The sequence below is a fragment of the Gouania willdenowi genome, chromosome 8 (genome assembly GCF_900634775.1).
Source record: "Gouania willdenowi chromosome 8, fGouWil2.1, whole genome shotgun sequence".
NCBI lineage: Eukaryota > Metazoa > Chordata > Actinopteri > Blenniiformes > Gobiesocidae > Gouania > Gouania willdenowi.
The window spans coordinates 26420772-26446206 of record NC_041051.1 but is presented as its reverse complement, the minus strand read 5'-3'; the positions used below and the strand labels follow the sequence as shown (position 1 = coordinate 26446206).

The following is a 25435-nucleotide window of genomic DNA, read 5'->3' as shown; positions in this document are numbered from 1 at the left end:
CTTTCAGTAATCATGATTGAGTTGTAACTGAACATGGATAATTGAAGACATAATTGAAAAAGGCCTATCAAAATCCTGACAGTCACTTCCTTTAATTGACCCGTCGCTAATTCACTGCCACATTGCATCTCCGACAGCAGTGACTCCCCCCCACCCCCAAACAGCCCTCACACCACACACACATACACACAAAGAGCAACTTTTTTTTTTAAGGGCAGGAATGAATCATAAACAAATAACGTTAACCTCTTGACATTACAAAGATTAGCAGCGTGGTTCTGCGTGAGGCAGCACCAAAAACAGCTGCAGAGTGACTCTCTGTTGACAAAACAGGAGCAGCATAGCCCATCCTAAATAACACTTGTACGCCCATTAAACTGTACACAAACACACTCACACTCACACCGACACAAACACACACACACCGGAGCACACACTGAGAAAAGTACTGTCATATAAATGAAAATATGCAACACGACAGGAGGAGACGCGCGCTCGCTTGTTCAGCACTTTCCCTGGAACACGGCTCCACTGAAGGACACGGTTTCCCTTTAACACGATAAAAGTCTTGTATCTCTTGTATCACAGCTGTGTGACAAGGTGAACACTTCATCAGAAATTATGTGTGCCTTGCATAAGTAGGAGGGTGATTTACCGGCTGACAGCAGACAGGTAATTAAAATCTAATTAAATCCCCAAGAGCTGAATATCTAAAATGATTTTTTTATATGCCTCTCCGTGTCTGTGCAACTGAAAAAACACACATGCACCACTGCCTGAGTGGCCCTGATGTAGGTAAGAATGACTTAATGAGAACAATCAAAATATACAAGAGCTAAAAAAAAACATCCCAATGGAAAATATGTGAATGCTCAGAGCTGCTGAGTTAAAGCTGTAGTATGTAAGATTTTTTTTATTTTTGGGTCATTTGGTCAAGAAACTACAATTACCTTTGAGCATATTGTATTCCAAAGTTTTCTGAGTGGACACTGAACCTCTATACCTTCTTATGGTTCCGTATTCAAGCTTTAGAAAACAAGGAGTGTGACACTCTTTTTCAGCCAATCAGAGATCTTTCTACAAACCAAGTGCTCCATGAGCGGTTTTGTGGCATTACTATTGACTGCTCGACAAAAGTCTGTGCATGGTCTCCGTCCTGAATGTACTGAAGGTGCAATGGCAGGTGTTCCAACAGGAAAAGTCCCCATTGCTGCATTATGCAAAACGGCTTACACGGCAAAGCCAGCGAAAAAAAGGAAGAACGACATGGAGAAAAAACAGTCTAAAGGCCCAAACAAACTCTAAACGGACTCCATGGAGGTCTGCGCAGACCAAATTGCCAGGCTGCACCGTATACAAGTGTCAAAGGGAGAGTGATAACAGATGGGATAAATTGCTTGTGAGGATATTAAGGGACATTATTGTACATTACATACGGTTTTCAACCAACGCGTCATTTGCACCCACCACTGCATAAACACATTGTACACTGATAGAGGTTACGTGGGTGGAGGGCCCGACGGAAGACGAGGGGCGAAGGAGATGAAGCCGGGGGGAAAAGCCAAAGTTCGCACTCTTCCTGTGGATTCCACATGGTGAAGGAGCTCGCAGCAGGCGCCGTATAGTATCTCACTCACTTGTAAAACATTCCTGTAATAAATGATGACAACTTTATTCATTGACTTCAGCTTCATTATAAGTGTATGATTATAAATGTGTGTCCTCCTCCAGCATTAAAGAACCGGGGCGGGTTTCAGCTCCGGACCGGTGTGTAGCACCTCCAGTGACCAGACCAGAGCACATGTAAAGATTATGACCCTTATCATAACACTTGTAAACCTTGGTCAAGCATATCCAAGGAGGAGAGAATATGCACAATTAATTTACACTCTGGACATGGAGTCGTGTGGGAGGGGTTCACGGCAGCGCCTGCTCTTCATTGAGGACAGTAACTACATAGTGATACGAGCCATGTTAAGGTCTCTCAAACAGAGGTTCTCAACTTTTTTTTGGATCGTGACCCCATTTTGATATCACAAATTTCTGGCAACCACAAAGATTATTCTCCAGGTCACATGACCTGGCCAAAGACGGTCCGTCTCTGCAAACTCACATAGTCGGTATTTCAAGAGGAAAGCCCCGCTCGGAGCATTGATACTGTCAAGTGCTGTATATTGACCTGAGGAATCATTTAAAATAACTTATATAGTATGGGTTAACTAATTAGGTCAAAAAGTCCACGGTGTGCCTTTAAAGAATATTTTCAAATATATTTCATTTTAATCAGTATTTTATATATTTTTTGATTTATTTTTTTTAATTACTAGACATTTCATGCGATCCCATATAAATTCCAGGCAACCTCACATGGGGTCACAACCCGAAGGTTGAAAAAGACTACTCTAAAAGATCAGAAGACTCTCCAATGACATAAGATAAAGTCATTAAGAAGAGTTGGAAAGTCGCCACATTTAGCGACAAAGTCATTGCAAATAGCTCCACAGTTGTGCGCATTCATGAGGATGCCGGTAGATTCAAAACAGGGATGGGGCAGCCTGGTTGTTTCCATTCCAGTCTCACAATTCTATATACTGCAGCTTTAGGCAAATTGACATGTAATGATGAGAGATAATTACATGGTTGAGTAATTTAAATCTTTAAGTGGCAATCTCAAAAAAATCGTAATGGGTTCTTGAACCGATCTGTAATATTTCAGTTAGAGCTACAAATCAATTGTAGTCTCGTCATTACATAAACCTTTGGGTATCATCTCCATCATTTCAAATACTGTGTGCACAGTGCAAGTACATTTTTCTACTGTATGCAGGCAGTATTGTACTCAGGGATTGGATAAGGGCCCTCAGCAGGCTGCTGTAAACCCTCTGCACACATACATTGCATTTCAGTGACAATAGAAGCTGCAGCTGTTGGGAAGAATATCCTTCTCCACAAGGATTCATCCACACACAGGCACATTACGAGAGGAACGTGAGAGAACAATAAAGTTTAATTTGGGACAGACTTTCGTTGGGGCTCCACGACTCTGATAAACAAATATAGAAGTTGGATAGATGATATGCTGCAGAGCAATAGGAAGAAAAAAGATAGAAAAGAAAAGAGGGCAAACTCACCTCTCCAGTATAACAGTGAGCAGCAGTAAACCTTGTTTTGACACTTCTCGGTTGGTCAGCCGCAGCGACTCCTTCAAGCTTCGAACCAAAGACTCTATTCCTGAGAGACAAAAATAGAACAAAACACACACTTTGCTTCAAAAGAAAAAAAAGCTTCACTTAATTTCACCTTCGCTGACACAAACACTTTAATCTTGTTGGTGCTAAAGCTCTGACAGCGTTTTGATGTCTGATATCTGTTGCATTACAGGCGGTGGCAAACGCCTGCCGTAAAGTGAGTGACACACTCATTAAATCACTACAAAGGGTCTGCACACAATCATACGCTTGCAACTGTGTTCTATATAAAGTGTGGCAGCAGCAGACACATTTTAATTTACTGCTATGGAAAGAGTCGGCTCTGACAAGTCTGTGTTGAGTCCTAAACTAACAGAAAATTAGTTTTCACGGCAGGCAGTCTGTTCACTGGTAGATTAAGTCTAAGTCTGAACTTCACTATATTCATTAGTTTTATTTCTACACCTACTGAACATGATCACAGAGCCCAACAGTTTTCCCCAGCTTACTCAGTGAGCACGGCAGGGTACACCATTGACAGGAAACCAGTCCATCACTTCTGCGGTAAACAAAACTAAACCACCATAAACATTTCGGGACTCAAAACCAAAGTAGCTACTGCTAATCTATAAAAGCTTTGTGAGAACACAAAAACTTCAAAATAAAACAAAGGCAGAAGTGTTCCACCTTCTAACTATGGCTTCATGTCTTACCACAGCATCATTACAGCGTAAGACTATCTCACATTTCTTATTATATGGTGAGCTTGAATTCTTCTTCAAGTGACAGAAGACAATGATGTGATTAGTTACCCAATAAAGCAAAATGTAGCAGAAATAGCAATCGAAACAAGAACTAGAATTTCAGGCCACTGAAACCTCTTTCCAGAGTCAACACCTGAAAGAAGTCTTAAATCCATCACAGAAGACAAACAACTAGAGACAAATTACACAGATGTTTTATTTAAGGCAGGGAGAGTTTAAGTTCCTCTTTCATGTTTTAGACATCATACGTTCACACTCCGACTCACTAAAATGTAATACCTTTCTTATTACTGTCACAGGATTTACCCAGGCAACCTCCCTACCTGCAATATACAAGTATTCAAAACAAGACTTATCAAGACCTGTGAAGCAATTGCAATCTTTGCAGATGCTCTAACCAGCCATGGATCAGGGATATGGGACTAGAAACTAAAATAAGCTGCAACCTTTCCAATTACCTGCCCAGGTTATCCAGATAAAAAAAAGGGATGTGTAAATCTTATAAGTGGGATACGAAACATTGCTAACCTTCACACAACTGAACAGTCAGATCATAAGACTCCAAAAACCGTATTATGGCATCATCAATCTGAGAGCCTTTCTCTAGAATATAATTATTAATCCATATGTTTTTTTCACAGATAACTCATCCCCCACATATTTTACCAATCAGGTTATACTGAGGACAATCCAGCATGCCCTGGTGTTTAGTAATTTTAATAGTATTTATTACTCAACTCAACTCAACTTTAATTATATAGTCTTTTAAGGCAGCCACAGCTGGCACAAAGTGCAATACATAGTAGATAAAAACAACAGCAAAACAATAAAATAAACTACGTAAAACATGAATAAAAACTGATGTAATTATTAATGACAAACCATAGGACACTAAAACATGAGCAAAGTCTATTAATTGGTGATTGACCGTTATACTGACTCTGAGGGCTAATCCTGAGTGGAACATAAAAGGACAGTTCCTTGAGGGGAATGACATTTTCCTTTAAAACCATATTGTATTGTTTGTATTGCATTCTTATTTACATTTTATCTATAAGTGCAGTTTTCTTATCTATAAATGCATTTTCTAATATTTGGATTTATTTTTAATAAAAAAGCTTTCTAATTAAAAACAGAACGCAGGCGTGTCCTTATCAAAGCTGATCATATTGTAGAAAAAACATCTTGGAATGAGACTGTTTTAACACCAGGGAACACATCTAGCCACAAAAAGGCTGATGTCATGATGTGCAACTCAAATGTGCATATTTCTGGATTCAGGATTATCTTGGATTTTCACCTCTCATCAATGCAAATCCAGTTAACTTCACTGCGTGTACCAGAATTCAAAATAACCTGGTGGGTTTAAATAGAAGGAAAAGTTTGTTGCGCTATCCACACCGTGTGTGTTCTCACCATAGACAGAGTGACACTGAGTGAAAAAGTGCGCGTCCTCAGTCATCAACATCAAGCAGCGGTAGACTGACCACAGCAGCACATCACTGCTACCAGCAGCCAGACGGTCAAACAGAAAACCTGGGAGAGAGATTATAGAAATGTAAGAAAAACTGACAAAAATATCTCACAGATACTAAAAGAATTAAAAACACCCGTGTCAAGATATTTATCCATAAATATTGGATGTAAAAAGGTAAAACAACTAGCAAAAAAGGAGAGGTGAGCTAATTAACAAAAACACACACACACACTAAAGATTAAAGGTGCAGAAAATAAGAAAAACCATCGCTGAAGATAAATCTAAGAGTTGATTTTCCAACTGTTTGTGTGCCTGGCTGCTGTGTTACCAGGAATGTCAGCCGTGATGAACGGAGCGCTGTACTGACTTGGAGAGTGAACCAGAATGGAACCGATGCACCTGGAGCTGGTCACCTGCAACAGCTCATCGCTGCTCAGTAGCAACTGAAACATACAGTGGACCAGCTTCATGACAGCAGTCCAAGCCATTGGAGATACATTACATGTAAAAAGTTTACAGCAAGAACTTTGTTTTGTGGATCACTTCTAATGAGGACGACTGAACCTGAGAATATATGATATAATTACATGCAGACATTTACTTCTGGACGATAAATTAACATGCTCTAATCCAGTGGTTCCCAAACTTTTTCTGCTGCACCCCCCCTTTGAAGAATAAAAAACTCTCAGGGTGATAAAATAAAAAAAGGCTAATAAAACTAAGAATATCATAAAAACAACATACAATTGGCTAATAAAATGTATTAATAAAGTGCAAATAAAATGTTTATTTTTTATTTTTAATGCTCAAGGTTCACCCACATTCATCCCCCGCCCTCACACACCCCTTTTCATGATGTCTCCCCCACCCTAGGGGACGTGCCCCTCAGTTTGGGAACAACTGCTCTAATCAATCAAGCATTATTAATTTGGAAGGAAACATGAGTATGAAGAGCCAAGCCACACACACTTAGCGAGAACATGGGAAGGCCGGCCTCATAAATAATTAAAATTAATATTTCCAATTACAAATAAAGTATTTTTGAATCTTGTGGGTGATTCTGAGGGTTTATAATGATCGATAATGTTAATATTTGTTATGCAAGAGCGATCATACTGGTTATCATACTGTTGTTGGGATCACAGAACGATCCTTGAGGTGATGACCTGTATTGTCTGACCTGTTTTTAGAATTAACAGCAACACATGGGATACATATGGGAGTCCAGTTTAATAAATGATGTACTAATATAATGTAATGTTCAATCGTTCTATGAACTGTAAGATCTGATGAATGACAAACTTTCTGTAGATCAACTGAAACTTTTAAAGAGTCGATGTTTTTTTCACATCTCTGTTCATTTGAAGTTGCATGCATGGATAGTTAGGACTTGGCTGACCTCCATTCCCACAGGTTATCTAGCAAAGTGTTAAATCTCAGAGCAGCAAAACATAAAAGCCTAATGTCATCATGAGCTGCTTCGTAACATGAGCCAACACTGAGAAATTCCAACAAGACTGGATCAACAGTGTGATTTCCCAGACACAAAGCCCAAATATTTGTCCAGGGTAAAAGCTTTCCTGAATCCTAACTCAGAGGCACATTAATCCGACATCAGAATCTGTTGTTATCATTAGCATCAGTGCTAGACTGCAGGCCTCGTCGGTAGGGGCGAGATGTTTGGACAGAGACCTTTTTCAGGATGAGAGGCAGAGGGCAGTGGTCTGGGAGCTGTTGTTCTTGGTTCTGCTCGAGGGACTGGCTGTTAGTCAGGAACTCTTGGCTCTCATCGTTTAAAATCAGAGAGCCGGGGCATTTCATCAGAGCGGATACTGCCTCGCTCATCTGCACCAGTTGCCACAGCAGACCTGAAAGAGATAATAAAAGCAGTCAAAGAAATATCAAATTGATACGTACAGATAGCGTCCAGGCTTAAACGCCATAGAGTAAGCAAGAAAATCATATCATTACTTTTCTATAAGGTTTTCCAATAAAAGATGCATGAGTAAAAGTTAAACCCTCTAAAGCTTGAACCATCGATGGCAATTTATTGAATATAATTAATTACATTTTAAAAAATCCAAACTTCAATTTTAAAACGTTGCTATAAAAATTAGCGCTGGCAAATGATTAAACACTTTCCTCAGCATGGAGAGTGTTACTGGGAAAAATATAGCCATAAAAGTAAAGTAGAGAATAAAATAATCAATACATAAAATAATAACCGGAGTATGATTTGGGTTTCTTTGGGCAGGATTAGGATTAGGATTAGGACAGGAATCAGAGGTGTGGACTCGAGTCACAAATTTGATGACTTTAGACTCGACTTGATAAAAAAAAAAAGAAATGACTGCAACTCGACTTAGACTTGAAAACAAATGACTCGTGACTTAACTTGGACTTGATCCTGACAGCCAATCAGGAACCAGCTAAAAACATCAAGCTAGGCTGAGACGTGCGCGCACTAGCAGAGAAAATGATTCCAAGAGTGATAATATCATGATTAATAACTGATTTGGAAAAATTATACCTCGTTTCACTTCCCAGTGTGATTATTGTTTGTTTGGTTAACAAAGGGACAGCGAAAATGTTGAAATCTGAAAAGATCCTGAATTGATTTGTTTATAAAAGCAGATAATATTGACAAATATGTACCAGTACTCTGTTCAAGTAATTTATTGTTTATCTCAGTTGAATGAACTTGCTCTGTGAAATGGAATTAGCTGAGGTACATGATGTACTCATTCTATTTTTTCCAATGTACAAATGACCTGTTAAAACTTGTAAATTAAAGTTGAGGAATTTTGACTTGACTTGGACTTGAATGGCCTTGACTCGAGACTTTAGTGACATGACGAGACTTACTTGAGACTTGAGAAGCAGTGACTTGAATCCTCAGATCTACCTTTGACGTGTTGGTTCAGACTTTGGACGTTCTGTCATTATGATTTGTGTTCCAATTTCTTGTTTTAAAGTCTTAAACAATTGGAAGTTTCATGCTTTCATACATGTAAACTACTGAAACGTTACAAGAATACATGGAAAATATCCTGTAAAGCACAGCGAGAACATGCAAAACCACTCATAGAGAGGTCCCAGCCGGTGGCAACTCTGAAAAAGGACCAAAGTGCAATAAACTGTCCAATAATTCCCTTACCGAGACAATTTCCAATGAGATGCGGCGAGGTGGCTTTAGCTAACGTCTGCAGCAGCAGGATGCACAGTCTGTCCCTGATCGCGATGGGTAACGACTGAGCTGCAGAGCCACCAGCGCTACTGAGTAGTTGGCACCACACGTACATGATTGAAGCCTTCAGGTCTTCATCAGGGTATGTCAAAGATGAGCACAGCTGCTCCAAAATGGGCACTGGTGGATAGTAATGGAGAGAACACATGGCTCACAAAGACACAGAGAAAAGGTACATTAATACAATAAATGTATTGTGTGTACAATGTAAAATAACAAATTGCTAAGCAAATATTAGGACAGCAGAATCACAACAACAAATAAAAAGTATTATAGTTAAGATGATGATATGTTTTCTATTTTGGCCATATAGAAAAGGACAATATTGCCTATCTCGAGTTGTTTTTTTTTAATACAATCACAGTACAAATCACATCATACAAGTATTTAATATTATTCATAGAGTATAGTCAAACAGTGTTCTTTACAATTTTTCCATATTTGTGAGATATATATTTTATAATTTATTTAGCATTAAAATACTCGTTTTAGGAGTCGCTGCTTTTGCTACTTCTCAGAACAGCATGAAAAGTCCAGTTAGATGGATTTCTGGGTGCGTCCTAACCCAGACCTTTACCTAAACAAGGCACACTAAAGAATTAACTCACATGCTGTCTCTTAAAGGAGAAAAAGCCAAAAGTGGCACAGATTGTGGGGCTGTGTTTGTTAATAAATGTGCCTGTGTGTCATTTTGCATCTGGAAATTTAACTCAGAATTGTCTTTCTGGTTAGACGTTAATGAGTTAAAAATATTAATATTTCTATCGTATATAACCATTTTGAGAAACAAGTTCGGATGAATTACGGCCGGGCCCGCGGAACGTCTTCGCGCGGAAGAGCACGTACTACGTCCTGAGAATTCAGTCCCTGGCGCCCCCGTGGCACATACGCAGTAATGGGAACCATTCATATATTGGTATGTGTCAATGATTCAATACCACCAACTGTCGCAATATTTGACTCACAAATCAATGAGAAAACGACTTTAATGAAAATTGCTGAAAAAAAGGGGGGACCTAATCGAATTGTACGGGGCATAATCGTACATTGAATTTCCTTTGAAACGATTTATCACACGACTATGTTCCCATAAGTTTTGAAATTACCGGAAATGGGAGGTAGGCCCTCGGGCCCCATTTAAAAAAAAGGGCTCATCATATTCATTCAAACGAAACTGCATTCCAATCTAACGAGAACTAACAAAGAAGTTGTCATTTGAAAAATGGGGCCCCCGTGACACGTACGGGGTAATAAGCCCCATTTAGATATTGGTATGTGCCAATGATTCGGTACCAACAACCGTCGTAATATTTGACACGCAAATAAATGAGAAATCGACTTCTGTATTTTTTTTTACTTTTGGGCCCCCCAAAATAAAAAAATCGGGCTCCAAGCATCAATCCGTACACATCCATAGATTATACCTACCAAATTTCAGCCCGAAGAACAGAGGAGTGGTGTTTTGAGTCCGGTAGCGCTGTCTAAAAATATTGAGATATGAGTTTTGATTTTTTTTGTCTTAGTTTCACTCCATTACTTGATTTTAGTTTAGTGTCGGTCCATAGAATTCACTCAATATATGTCGAAAGAGGAATACGAAGGCAGGGTGTATAAAGCGTAGATTCTGATAAATCACACTGTGTTAAAGTGCTTGGCAGCGTGCACAAGAAAAGAAGAGAAGAACACAATCTCTGTGTGCATAAAAGAGATAAAAAAAAAAAGAGATGACAGATCTGAGCCCAAGCCCAGCTGCTCTGTGAAGCAGATCAAAATCCACACGAGCCTTGAGAGGCTCAAAGTATACGATGCTTCGGTGATGAAAGCTAGGCGTTAAAGACAGAGAGAAGGAAAGGAAAAGGGTGAGAGGTGGAGGTATATCCTCTAAAGAAGCCAACAAACAAACATCTTTACAATGCGTTTGTATGGCGACCGAGGTAAGCACATCAAAGTAGAATTAAACGGTTTCTGTTTGCTTTCAGAGAGCAAACAAGCAGGGTCATTTCTGTTCACCTCAGCTTTCACTTTGTTACACTGGGACACCAAGCAGTGACAACACTGTTGTCATCTGCTTAGTTTACCTATTGTTTAGTTTCTCTCCCCTCACTAGGTTGTTTAGTAAAATTCAAATAAATCATAAAAAAATGTTAAGATTTTGTTAATATTTAGAGGGTGAGTGCAAAAGGGTAATTTATTTGTTCTTCATCAGCATCAAAAGTAGTGACAACAGTTTAGTAATCTAAAAAATTTACATAATAATGAGACAAATACTCTATTGAGTTTTAAATAGTGTGAAAAGCAAAATGCTTAAATCATGTGCTGGTTGAATATTTCAAGGCACCCAATTATCAATATTGATTGATGATGAACGTTAACACTGAAGTATACTTCAAAGTTTCCCAAGATGCATTTTGAACCTATACAATGACAAAAACCAGGAGCACTTTGATGCTAAATATCTCATTTTAAGTGAGAAAGTGACAAAGTAGAAAATCAACATGTGGTCATTTGATCCATAAAACTCGCGGAAACACATTTAATCCCGACAGTTCGACAGTTCAGAGATTTTCAGAGACCTGTCATTGTGCTACTGACAAAAATTTCTGGTTAACCTCAAAGCAAGAGCCCTAATTGCAAAAGAGTTAGAAAAAAACTAATGGAAGCGGATGTTTGACTTTTAGCTTGAAGCCAGTCCCAGGACGATTTTACATTCCGCTCGCAATTGTGTATGACTAGTGTGCCCACCATGCATACTTTAAAAATGTCTCCATGTAATATACATTTGGGTATTTCTCACACACTCAATCTTTTCATCCTAACTAATGTGAACGCACTACATTCTAATTTTGACGTCAGACTTAGTATTAGTTTCTTTAGTATGCTATTTTCTTTACTTCCCTGGAGTGTGTGTCTTGCCAGGGTTACCAAGTAATCCAAAAACATGTATCTTAAGCATTTGATGTTTATAACTGGACCCTTTACAGTAAGTGATTGTGTGTGTATCAGTGAGTTACTCAAATGACGTGGGACATTTTCCAGGCTTTGTCCAAACTAAGCTAGTCTGGCCTGCTAAATCTCTGATGATGACAGATACTGTAGATATAGACTTAGAAGATGGATGTATGATTATCTATAGGTGTAACCAATACTATCTCATGCATTTGTTCTTCTTTTATGTTTCTAAACGTACATGAGTATCTCTACGCCAGTGTTTTTCTTTTCTGATCTCATTCATGCTTGATATTAGTATTTTCCCGTTTATACACTTTCCAAGAGACCCAGCCACAAAGACGTGTGTTTAAGAGATTATTATGTATGGATACAGACCAAGAAAATGGAAGGGATAACCAGCTGGATAGAGAGAAAGACATTTGATCGGCGCTCTGGGCTTCTGTTGCTGTTGCCGTGCTGTTGTCATCAGTCCAAACAGCCCCACAGAGACGTGTTGATTGACAGGCCACAGACAGGAACACACAGTCAATACAGGCCGCCCGCATCTTACATCAGCACCGCAGCTATCCAATACTACCTGCGTTTGTGCCATGTGAGCGTGTAAAACTAATGAAAATGCATGGGGAGGAGGCAGCTGATTGCAAATTAAACTGGTTTATCATGGTAGGCAAAGAGGCGCACTTAGTTGTGACGCGAACACATCACAGTACACACACGCGAGCTCGAAGCAGATTAACAATGCCCATTAAAGAATGGAGGAACGGTTCAGTGAGCAGACAGGCGTTGTACAGGTGGGAGATAGGCAGACTAAATAAGCTATTGTAGTGAGGAAGAAGGCAAGGAGCGTTATTTCTTAGACTGCATACCAAATTACACCTGCATATTAATGTATCTCCCCGTGTAGGAGCAGTGAAGTTCAGGGGAGAAGGTTGAATAAACTTACATTAATAACTTAGAAAGTTGTCTTTTCTTTTTCATTTTCAGGTGCTGCGGCTGAATTTTAAGTATTTAAAGCTTATCTCAAGGTAGCCTGGAAAACATTTGAAAAGGTCAAAACAGCTTGAGAAATTGGACGGGACGAGGGCAGTTTACTGGAAAAAAAATGCAGAAAAAGAAGATACAGCGCTGGAGAGACCGTGTGAATAGAGTTTGCCATGAGTGACTGCAAATAGGACACTTTCTTTGGGCTGTAATTGAAAAGGTTGTGTGAAAAAGGTCACAGCGGTGGAATGGCAGGTTTTTTTTCCTGAGATTTACTTTCCATACATTTTGAAATGAACTTGATTTGAATTTCTTCACACACTCATTTATGAGTAGCTGAAGAAATTCAATTTTGAATTAAAATACAGTGTGAACTTAATTATGCACTAGAAAAGACGGTCATATACTAAAACCTATTTTTCAGTAATAATTCACTAATTTATTTTCAAGAGCCAGTTTGGAAATACTGTCACATGCAACTGCACAATTACTGGAGGAGTTTTCAGCAAGCTTCCGTTTCCCTCCCTGTCTGAGAGCATGCGGGTTTGATTGATGGAGTAAATTAGTCCTGCCTTCTTCACAATCTGTTCGGCGCTCCAAGACTTCCCCTATCTGCTCTTCATAAAGGAATTCTGGACACAGAATTGTAAAAATAAAACTTGATTTATGACTTTTGTCACCACTTGAGTAGTTCCTAAGTGCTTTTTACTATCAGCCACGTTCGCTCATTCAAACCACAGCAAGAGAGACACAGTAATTCTCTCCTGGCAGGAAATTGGGGTTCATTGTCTTACTCTAACTCAAGAACAATTTCAGACACAGACTGATATCACCTTGGAATTGCAAAGCCAAATTTTCCCATTACTATGTGATCCAATGTTACCAAAAATGAATTTTTGATTCAGTTTCTTTGGATTACTTTGACAACTTTGCTTGCATTCTCATTTCTAACCCCTCACTCCAACATATTCCCTCCACACTGAGCATGACAGGTAAGCTACATCACTGCCATCAGGCACTTTCTAGCTAAATTAATCCAAAAGATAAATAATGTAAGCTCTTCTGATCTGTTTGTGTCTTTTGCGGGATCTCACCGTATCGAGTGACAATGCAATGGGCCACATTTGGAGCTGCTTTGAGTAGGTTTCCCAGGAAGGTGAAGGTAGACGCAAAATGTTTTAAGTTGAACTGGTTGTTGACCTAAACAATGAAAATAAGAGAATGAAAAGAGACTTGGCAGTTAGAGCTTCAGAGCTAAAAAAAAAAGTAATTATTCATTCTCGTTCTCATGTAATCAAACAATGAAAAAGCTATTTCAATGATTTAGCTAACACAGTGGTTCCCAAACTTTTCACAGTCCCGTACCCCTTCAGACATTTAACCTGAAGCCATGTACCCCCTACTCCTGCACACTTAAAAAGCATGATGATTTAATGTCATATACAATGGAGCCATACAGTGAAATGTGTCCCTTTTACCTATCTTGTTGAGGAATAATATATAATAAAAAAAGAACAATAATTTCTAAGCGCATATTAAAACATCTTATTCAGAATTATCAGATTTATGTAGCCATCTCTTGTCAGAATTGCAATTTTTTTGATTAGATCATTTTTCAGTCTAAACTAGATAGTAGTCTTACAGAGGCCAATGTGTATTTTTTGTCAATGCATGGAGGCTCCTGACTGCTGGTCTATTCATATTCTATTGTTTCCAACTTTGTCATGTGGTTTTTAATTTTTATTAACGTACCCCCATGACATTCAGCGTACCCCTCTTAGGGAACCTAGGATCTAACACACCTGTCCATTAAAATCTCAAAGGTTGATTTGAGATGACATTCACATCGCTGAAGATCCTTCATTCGATTTTACTTTGAGGCATCACTAGAGGACAGCCAATCAGCCTCTATTCTAGTGTAATAAATGAGACCTGTTGGCAAAGGCTGCTGCTCCACCCTTCACACCTGTGTACACAGCTTTGCTTTCCTCCACCTGCAGATTAAAACATCTCCACAGTTGCCTATCCCTGACAGAGCTGACACAACAGCAGCAGAATGGAGACATCCACTCTATCTGTTAACTAAACAGCTCTAGTTTCTAAGGTGGAATACACACTAGTACAGATAAATCTTTTAGGATGTCGAGTAAGGTATATGTTGTAAATCCACATAGGCACCAATGCTTCTCTGGGGATGTCAGCAACTGTTTCGTCTCACCTGTTTCTGTATCTCATCCAAAACAAAACGAAAGGACGGCTCGCTCTGCACTTCCAAGAGCAGCTGAACCAGGACTGGAATGAAAATCACCCAGAAAGAAACAGTACAAAAAACACAGAAACAATTACTGATGAGAACATTTAAGTATCAAAGAAACATTGATGAAGTTGAGGGGTGACCGTGGCTCAGTGGTAAAGTGGGGGTTAACTATCCAAGTCAGTTTCATTGTCCTTGGGCAAGGCACTTCACCCGCAATGCCTCATATGAATGGATAAGAATTGTACAAGAATGTTAGTGGTTGTCAGAGGGGCCGTAGGCACAAAATGACAGCCACGCTTCTGTCAGTATGCCCCAGAGCAGCTGTGGCTACATTGTAGCTTGCCACCACTAGAGTGACTGATGTGAATGAATACTGGTTTCTCTACACGCTTTGAGTCTCCTTGAAAAAAAGAGCTATATAAATCCAAACCATTATTATTATTATTATTATTATTAATACATGTGCAATACCATTCATACTGTATAAGTTCTTTGTAGCTCACTCTGTGTTTGTGATGCTAGATGTCATTTTCTCTTTATTACACTGAGGGTACCTTTTAGATTATCTGTTGTGTCATATTTCATTCATCTTTTAATGATTAATGTAATAAAAGCTACAAATATGGCATGCATTTTCCCCTTTTGAAGTAAAAAATGTAAAGATTTGAAGTCATCAAAACATGTTACATAGACAGGGTGCCAGTCCATCACAAAATTCATCAAAATATTTGATAAATTTCAGGCAGACTTTCGTTCTCTTCACAGCACAGAAACTGCTCTTATCAAAGTGATCAATGACATAAGGTTGAACACTGATTCAGGAAAAGTATCTGTTCTCATTCTATTGGATCTAAGTGCTGCATTTGACACTGTAGATCATACAATTTTGTTGCACAGATTGCAAACAGGGGTTGGACTAAATGGAAAAGTAATGCAATGGTTTAAGTCCTACTTGGAGGAGTGAAGTTATTTTGTAAGCATTGGAAACTTTGAATCTGACGGATTACAATGTCTTGTGGGGTTCCTCAGGGCTCTGTTCTTTGACCCCTTCTGTTTAGCCTTCATATGCTTCCTTAAGGACAAATTTTACAGAACTGTAAGGTTGATTATCAGAGCTACACAGATGACTCACAACTATATCTATCACTGAACCCAGATGACTATGATCTCATTGAGGTGTTGTGTGACTGCTTAGAAAAAGCAAACTGCTGGATGAGTGAAAACTTCCTTCAACTAAATCATGACAAGATGAAGGTGATTGTCTTTGTCAGCAAGTATCTTGAGTCTCGATCTTTAAAAGGTAAAGACTAAGTCAAAAACCTTGGTGTTCTGATTGACTCAGATCTTACATTCAGCAGTCAGATCAAATCTATCACAAAAACAGTCTCCTACCACCTAAGGAACATCTCCAGAGTGAAAGGTTTAATGACTCAGAAAGATCAGGAGAAACTGGTCCACGGTTTTATCTCCAGCAAAGATTGTAACGCAATGGTCTTCTGACAGGAATCCCCCAAAAGAGCATCAAACAGCAACAGCTGGTTCAGAACGCTGCAGCTCGGGTCTTAACCAGAACAAAGAGGTCAGAGCACAATACTCCAGTTTTAAAGTCTTTACACTGGCTCCCAGTCAGCCTCAGAATAGACTTTAAAGTTCTGCTACTGGTGTATAAATCTGTGAATAGGTTTGGTCCAGAAGGCATCAGTGAGATGTTAGTCAGGAATGAACCCAGCAGGTCTCTCAGATCTATAGACACAGGTCAGATAGTAGAGGCCAGAGCTCACATGAACATTTTTAAATCAAAGTTAAAGGCACTCTTTTTTTCTCTACTGCGTATGATTGAGAGGGAGCTTTCTGGTCATGTTGTTGATGTAATGTGTTTGATGATTTGAAAAGTTTTTACTGATGATTTTAAATGTTTTTTTTTTGTTGCCGACTTTAATGGTCTTATTGATTTTAAGCTGTTGAATGTTTTCTGTTGCACTTTTTGATCATGCAAAGCACATTGAGTTGCCTTGTGTATGAAATGTGCTATACAAATACATTTACCTTGCCTTGCCTATTGTTGGGCATTTCATAGCCAAAAAAAAGCTTCTTTTTTTCTTGTCCAATGAAATTGCTTTTTCTTCTCGTTAAATGTCAACGGTACTTTACATAAAACTGAAGCCTGAACAGGAGAGACTAAATGTGTGCAGAGTGCAACCACTGTTTCCAAAACTGGCTCAGTTATACATATCATTTGCATCAGGACTTGAATTCCATAATGAATTCCTCTGCAGCCTCCTTTTGAGGCTGGTTCATTCACACACAGGTAGCTGAGCTTTGTCATTTTCTCTTCTTCTCTCTTTCTTCATACACTCAGACTCAAGTCAAACCTGCATTCTTCTTTGCGCTTTAACAAGGTTTAACGAGGTTCAACAGATCTTTTAGGACACATGAACACTTCAAACTGAAAGAATGCGAAATCAAAACAATTCAATTCCTACAGGGTTCTGATATTCTCACTGTTTCAAAGCACATAGATTTAGTGAATGTGTCGTTGACGTCATCCTCAACTCTGCAGACTGCCTGATAATGAGCAGTTTGCTGCTATCAGGTGTGTTTGGGGCAGTGACACTCAAAACATGCAGGAGTGAAAGCTCTCTTTGTAAATGGAATAAAAATAATAATATGAGTAGATATCATCTCCTTTGAAAAGAGTGATCAAAGCTTTGAGTTTGTGTGTGAACATCCACTCCTTTGACATGATTTTGCTACATTCCGATGAAACCTTACATCATTCCTTTGTTTAAATAATTATATTTTTCTCTTTTGCCATTTATTGACGCTTTTCCTTGATGAGGTTTATAATCGGAGGAGGTTTGGGGCTTTAAGGTTTAATCGGAGTTAGGTTAACACTAGAAAGATTGCCAGGCCACCACAGGGATCAAACACACAACATAAAGCTTATAAATTTGTGAAAAAAAAAAAATAACAAAGGTGCTTACTTCGACCAAAATCGCCTCTTACCAGGCAATCCAAATGTTTTCAGTATAATTTCATATGTTTAGCGATAAAATAAATGATGTATTTTTTTTACTGGTACTTGAAGATTAAAATTGAGAGTACAAATCAAAGTATACCGTATAGGCTGTTGAAATGGTCCACTTGGTAGCATGTTTACATAACGTCCTGCCCACTTGATTGATTGCCTGATGTGTGCTTTCATTAGATGAAGGGTATTTTCTTTTCTTTATAGAGGTTGAAAGGACGAGATTGAGAAACACCCCAGTGTTTATGTTTGTGAGAGCTTGATAAGAGCCAACACAAACATGGCAGTATTATTCAAACCACAAAACGGGCATTGCTTCACCTTGATCAACTTTTTCCACGGCCCCTGGATCATCCACACTCTGAAGCATCTCTGAAAAAAAAAAAGAAGGAGAAGAGAAAATTGTAAAATACCATACTACCACACATCGTACTGATCAATCTCTAGTACTTGGTAGACAATTAAATGTGAAAGAATCTAAAACTAACCATTAGCATGTCACGGTATACAAAATATAGTTAATAGTATTGACATTATATAAAATCATAAAAGGTTTTTTGGTCTCTTTTGTGGAAATTATAAATATTATCAATCACCTCTTTATACTAATAAAATACTTAAATTTTTCATCAGCACACAGCAGAAGGAAATATTGTAGCAACACCAAACGAAAAGGTGATTATTATTACTAAATATAGTAACGCTAAGTGGTTAGAGTCAAGCTTTGAATCAAGAGTCAGCTTGGACAGGCTAAAAAAAAAGCTTAATTAAGTTTCTTTAGTGCCATTTTCATTTATGGAATTGTTCACTTGAAAAAAGGTTTGAAACTAAAGATAACTAAAATCATATTATCATCAGGCTATTTATAGGTTTATTACTTTTTCAAATTAATGTTTATTAACCTATTTTTCATTTATTCTGAAATGAAAATCCTTCAGTGGCCTGATAGAATTATGAATTGAATACTTTATTAAGCAATTTTTACAAAAGAAACATGACTAAAGTATCAAATAATTATATAAGCTTTTACTAAAGGATTAAAGTCTGATCTATAAGTGGATACTACTTTCTTTGTCACATAATGGCCTTTCAGTTAAGCTGACCATCGTCAAGGCTCTTTTGATGTCATTTTGGTTGGATATTTTAGCGGCTTGACATTAACAGCCATTTATTCTCTTTTTGTGCTAATTTCATCAGAGCTCAAAAGATTTGGGCCCAGATTCTATTTTACTGCCATGTAAGACAAAAGATGGCTCATCGTCTGGAGTCAAATCTGTGATTTCACTGCAGCCCAGTTTAATGATTTTTTAGAGCTTTGAACGATGAAATGAAACACTTTCACCTCAAGGTTAATTCAGCTATCATCACAAAGAAGGAACATCAGGTTCAGGGAAAGTGTAAATCCCATGAGAAAAGGTTCTAACATCTGCACGGTCTATCAACAAAATAATGTATAGATTTTATTGAATCGCAGGCGGTGCGCGCGTCTCAAGATAATAATTGAGTTGAAAGGAAAGTGAGTTCAGGTCAACTCCAATACCTCGGTTCTTTCACAGCAAATGTGTGCTCTAGTTTATAGTCTCATTACTCTTTCAGGTAATGCAGTAAAATCCAATATTATCTGTTATTCACTCTGATGTCTCGGATTCACGACAGCGCAGCTACCAGCTGATGAAAAACACACTTTTTCATACTTTAAAAGTATACACAAAAAAACAAACTTAGATAAATATATTGAAAATTATTTTAAAGACAGAAAATGACCTTTTTTAAAAAATATATATTGTACACTTCAGCCTTACCGTAGCCAATCAATGTCTATATCTACGCGTAGAAATCTACATAATAGGTAGAGTAATGACTGATTGTACTCCTTACCTTGAGCTTAAGCAACATCAGTTTATCAGGAATAACACATTCTAATATGGACATTGGTATAAGTCAGAAACTGATGGATGTTCTAATTATTACAAGGCTGCATCGGAGCAGTTAAATGAATTACCGATATGCAAACAGTGGTTTTGTGAAAAGTACAAATGTACCAAACAGAACCCCATTAATGTATCACTTTGATACTGATGTCACTGTCAGGACAACTTAGTAGGCGACGGCTCTCTTCCAAGAAACAGAACGGGAGTTAAGGGAATTAGTAACAGGGGATAAAATCGTCTGCCAGGCACAAAGAACGTGTCAGAGAGAGCTGTACGATTTAATTTGCAAACAAATCTAGTTACAAGTAGTCATATTTGAGGATGAATGGGAAGATGGATGGATGGATGGATCTCCAGTTATAGTTAAAATATTGTGGCAACTGCCACAATGATTAACAAAGGAGTGTTCATTGCAGCATCCAATTCAGCACAAAGAGAAAGTAAAAATTACTGAGAAAACATAAATAATTGTGTAAATTGCCAACTAATTCAGTTGAGCCCCTCCAAATACACAAATTCAATGAAACTCTACAATATTTGCCCAGGCTCACTGCTTTCCTGCACTTATATCACATGATGGAAGTCATCTTTAATCACAAATTGTTGAAAGAACTTTAGATTTCCCCAAAATCCTGTAAATTTCTTTAAATTATCCCACAACATTTCCCTAAATTGAACAGAAATCATGGAAATTTAAAGTGAAGATCCTGCACTGATTGATATCTGTCACTTACTGCTTGAATAGTATCAGTGTCTTACATACTGTATATAACATTTATAGTTGGAAGGGCATACTCATTTTCTCCCTTTGCCTAAAATATTTGAGGGGCTATTTGAGATCAAACTTGGACTCTGAAGTAAAATGAGTTTGACACCCCTGATCTAGATACTCCACAATTCTACTTTGGCAATAGAGGTGTTTAAAAAAAAAATCGATTCGGCGATATATTGCGATGTTAAGTCGCGCGATTCTCGAATCGATTCAAGATGCATCCATATCGATTTTTTTTATTTAAAAAAAAAAAGAAGAAAAAATTCAAAAAAATCCAAAAATAAAGTACTAACTTTCAGCATTTATTGAATTGTTCTTAGCATATACCTCAGTTAAGTTGCACTGAAATCATGTTGCACTAAAGCACTTAAGTCAGAGTTGGTTTAAAAGCCACAGGCAGATTGTATGTTATTTTTTTATTTTAAGTTGTTGGGACACGGCATGTTAAAGCCAATGTTTTGAGTGTAAAATATGCCAATAAAATAAATTTCATACATAATGTTCTCATGAAGGTGTACACATTTACAGATTAGTTGTTTCTTAAGTCATGTATAAAAATTTAAAAAATCGCAATAATCGCCTTATACTTGAAGATCGGGATATATCGTATCGTGACCTATGTATCTATCGGGATACGAATTGTATCGCGAGATGCCAGGCAATACACACCCCTATTTGGCAATAATATAAACAGCATAATAATCATATGATAATCAATCACTAATCTTCTGTAACAAAAAAAGGTTTATTATACAACTCACCGAGCAGTAAGGCTATCAAATGCAGGCACACTCTGTAGTCCTGTTGAAGTATTTCTGTTAAAGCTCCTGGAGAGGACTTCAACACCCGACTGACCCCAGACAAGGCAAAGGATTTCTTAACCACCTGAAAAAAAAAGAGTAAAAAAAAAACAAATACATCTGTAAAATTAGCAGGATAATTTAGTCACACAACGGCTAATCACTAAAAGTGCACAAAAAAAGAGTCACAGTTGAGATATTGTATCAGTTTTGTAGTGCTTACTGCAGTATCTTTACACTCAATAATTTCAATGACACAGGCCACACACAGCAGCAGCCCTCCACCCTCTGCAGGCCCCAGGCGACCACTCCACTTCGGATCATGTCTGAAGTGGTGCTTGTCGAAAACAATATCCTCACTAGTCATTGTGGTGGTTTTGTCTGTGGGGAGAAAAGGCCAGACAAACAAAAAGTGAAAGAGTCACCTTGAAGAGAAGCAAAAGTTAGCAAACCACAACTAAACCTGAAGAAGCTCGATTTAAACTCAGCATTTCAGGTGAAAACCATTACTTTTGAATAAAAATGTATCTTGAGTCAGTACTTAATTGTAACTTAGTCATTTAACTCACTGAACTGGTAATTACTGCAATCATAAAGTTTATGGGCTGACAGATAAAAACAACAACAGAAGGGAATTCCACAAGCTTAAAGGTTAAATAAAGCCTTACCATAATTAGCTTCTTGCTAGTTCACCCTTATGATACAGTATCTAATTAATAGCTAGCTTCATTATTCACTTGTACTAAATACTCATTTGACCCTCTGTTAACCCAAACTAATCATTTTCAACCTTTTTACAGTATATACATCAGCCTTTGAGCCTTTTTTAGAATTGCCTATTGATACGGGAATGTATCAATAGCCCCCGAGACTATGGGTATGTTTTCCAGACCTTTTCCTGTTTCTTAACCGTGTCAGGATGACTGAGTAATCTAAGACACCTGACTCAAGGATTCTTCCTTCCGCTGCCGAGGGTTTGAATCCCACTTTTGTCATATATATATTTTTTTCGTTTTAACATATTTAAAACGGCAAATTCCACCTTTAAAAATACATATACAAAAAAATTTTACATTTTAGGGTATTTCTGGGTTAGGGCTAAAATAAAAGGGTTACCAGGGTAGCGAAAAATAAATATGAGCTAAAATAAAACTGACAGAACTTTAGGTCATCACGTCACCTAAACTGGCCAATGAGGGGTGCTGCATATGAATAGACTATCTATTCATACGTTTACATATCAATAGCCACGGCCTAAAGTTTATGGGTTGAAGGGAATTCAACAAGCAAAAAGGTTCAATAAAACCTTACCATAATAAGCTGCTTGCTAGTTCACCTTTGTGCTATCTAATTAATAGCTCGCTTCAATATTCACTCATACTAAATACTCATTTAACCCTCTGTTAACCAAAACTAGTAATTTTCAACCCTTTCACATCATATACATCAGCCTTTCTTTCTTTTTCTTTTTTTTTTAGCTAAACTACAAATCATTTAGCCAGCTAACAACTTATCTCATGAATAAAATTACCTCAAAGTAATCACCAACATCCTCAAAGTTCCTTATTAATCTGAAATGTAACTCAATATAACATCTGACTTCAGTTCACACATTAATGGTTTACATACTAGCTAGCAACCAAGGACAAGGAAACTTCCTCCTAATAGTTCAAGTGTTAGCATGTAGCTAACTTTCTCTAAGGAATAAGAAGCAAAAGTTAGCAAACCTCAACTAAAACTGAAGAAGCTAGATTTGAACTTAGCCTTTCAAGTTAAAAAAGAAACACTTACTTTTGATTAAAAATGTATGGGCTGACAGAAAAAAAGACAACAACTGTGACAGAAGTGAATTCAACAAGCTAAAAGGCCTTAGCATAATTAGCCGCTTGCTAGTTCACCCTTAAAATATTTAATTAATAGCTAGCTTCAATATTCATACTCATTTGACCCTTTGTTAACGCAAAACAAGTCATTTTCAACCTTTTTTTACATTATGTACATCACCTTTGAGGGGCCTGCGTCCAGGCCTCTTAGCTAAATTAGCAAGTTAATATTTGACCTCATTAATAAAATGACCTCAAAGTAGCTAACTTTCTATAAGGAATAAAAGTTTATAAGAATAGGAAAAGCTCACTAACCTGAGTCAGCAGCTGGAAATGCTTTAAATAGAATTACTGGGGAGAAAAACGTGCTATTAGCATTGCTATTATTAGCCAATCATTGGTGTCGACTACCAATTGACTCAGTATTGGCATTAAGGTTGCCATATCTGCAAATGAATATAAAGTATTCTGCAAATTGTGATATGCCAACCATAGCATACTTAGAAAATACTCAACTTTTACATAAATACACTTTTAAGAAAATTAGATTAAAAAAAAAAAATATAAATAAATATATATTATTTAAATACAGTGATTCTCACACATTCAAATAATGAGCCATAAACACCAGCCAAACTTAGTAAACAATAAATGAAAATATGGAGCAGTTTTTAGCTGAGATAATACAAATTGTGACAGCATGGCCACAGAAAATGAGGAATAGTCACACTATTAGAACAGTCAATAAATTAAAGAGAAAGTGCAGTTTTTATTTCAATTCCAAATAATTATATTCAAATTTTAAAAATATACATTATATACAGTAAAGTATACAATGTACCTTTAAAAAATTAATTAAATTAAAAGTGAACTTTTGCTTTCAGAAGTAGGAAGAGATAAACTACAATAACAGAAAGGTGTTGAGGTTTTTCTTTCATTTTGTCTGTAACCCCCTGAAAATAGGACAGTGACCTAATTTTGGGCCAGAACCAACAGGTTGAGAACCTCTGTTATCATATAAATATACACTTATGTAAGTATGTAAATAGAGTTGAGTGAAGAAAAAAAAATCGATTTAATCAATTTTGAATCAATTTCATTAAAAATGTCCAAAATCAATTCACAGGTGCTGAAATTGATTTGTTTTTACCCTAACCCCAGTGGTCTCGCACTCTAGTTTGGTGTTAGTAAAGTCGACTACTGCACCTGCTCAACACAGAGTGCATTGAATTCAGTGCTAACATGGCAGATGAAGCTCCACTGGGTAAGCTGCCCCAACTTAAAGCTGAAGTTTGTAGAACCCTCTAGGTATATTATGTGAACGCTTTATTATAATATGCTCAAAGATGATTATGGATTTTTGACCAAATGATGCCAAAAAAAACACAAACTGCAGCTTTAAGTAAGAAGTTTGGAACCATTTTATTAATATCCAAGTAAAATTTGAAACCTTATTAATCGAAATCAAATCAATTCAAGAAAATTGGCCATGATACCCAGCTCTATATGTAAGTAAATGTTTTTTTTTATCCTAACAAAATCTGATGTTGTTCCTTCTTTTCGTTACAGAATAGTAGAAGCACCCATACAATTAATGAATACTAGCAGAAATACAGACAAAAGGAAAGGCGCAGGGTATAGACAGAAGGCTCTGTTAGTATATGTACTGTATTTAACATTACGTTAAATGGACCTTTTTAAGCTTGTGTTTGCATGGCTATAACTTAGTGAGTCATCTCAACACATTGCACTTTGCCACTCAGCGATGCTCCATTCACTTTACTTTGGACAGTCAATTGTAATTCAGACATTTTCACTGTTCTATTCACACTACTTCCTAATCTCATTACAAAGTCTACGACTATTGAGCACATATAGATTTTTTTTATGCATTGCAGGCAGGCTGGTCTATAATCTGCTGAACCCAGAGAGGTCACAAAAGGCTGTGAAGTGATAATGATGATTGACTCAACATGATGTGGATAGCAACGAATGAAAAACCTTCGCGTTCACTACCCTAAACTTAAAAATGTTCAAAGCAGAAATAAATAAAGTATAATTTAACAAAAAAAAAAATGTTGAATTAGGGGGGACATAATATGAAAAATACATTATCTGTACAACTTTATCCTGATCAGTGTTATAGGTTCCACATTATAGGCCAACAACAGACACGATACTAACACATTTTAGTTCAGGGGCCGAATACAGAGCATCT

At 37.4% G+C, this 25435-nt stretch overlaps 1 protein-coding gene across 2 annotated transcripts in view; it reads right to left on the bottom strand.

Moving 5' to 3' along the window:
* The window catches only part of mei1 (meiotic double-stranded break formation protein 1), an 80895-nt gene extending 57236 nt beyond the window's left edge, over positions 1-23659 (bottom strand). For both annotated transcript variants that reach the window (XM_028455892.1, XM_028455893.1), the window contains exons 1-11: positions 23533-23659; positions 21618-21775; positions 21356-21479; positions 18213-18263; positions 14825-14898; positions 13701-13806; positions 8587-8796; positions 7122-7297; positions 5758-5872; positions 5369-5488; positions 3132-3231 (exon numbers count right to left, since the gene is read on the bottom strand). In XM_028455892.1, the coding sequence (XP_028311693.1) occupies positions 3132-3231; positions 5369-5488; positions 5758-5872; positions 7122-7297; positions 8587-8796; positions 13701-13806; positions 14825-14898; positions 18213-18263; positions 21356-21479; positions 21618-21761 (1220 nt within the window). In that variant the 5' untranslated portion in view covers positions 21762-21775; positions 23533-23659. The remainder of the gene's footprint in view (positions 1-3131; positions 3232-5368; positions 5489-5757; positions 5873-7121; positions 7298-8586; positions 8797-13700; positions 13807-14824; positions 14899-18212; positions 18264-21355; positions 21480-21617; positions 21776-23532) is intronic.
* Positions 23660-25435: the final 1776 nt, after the last annotated feature.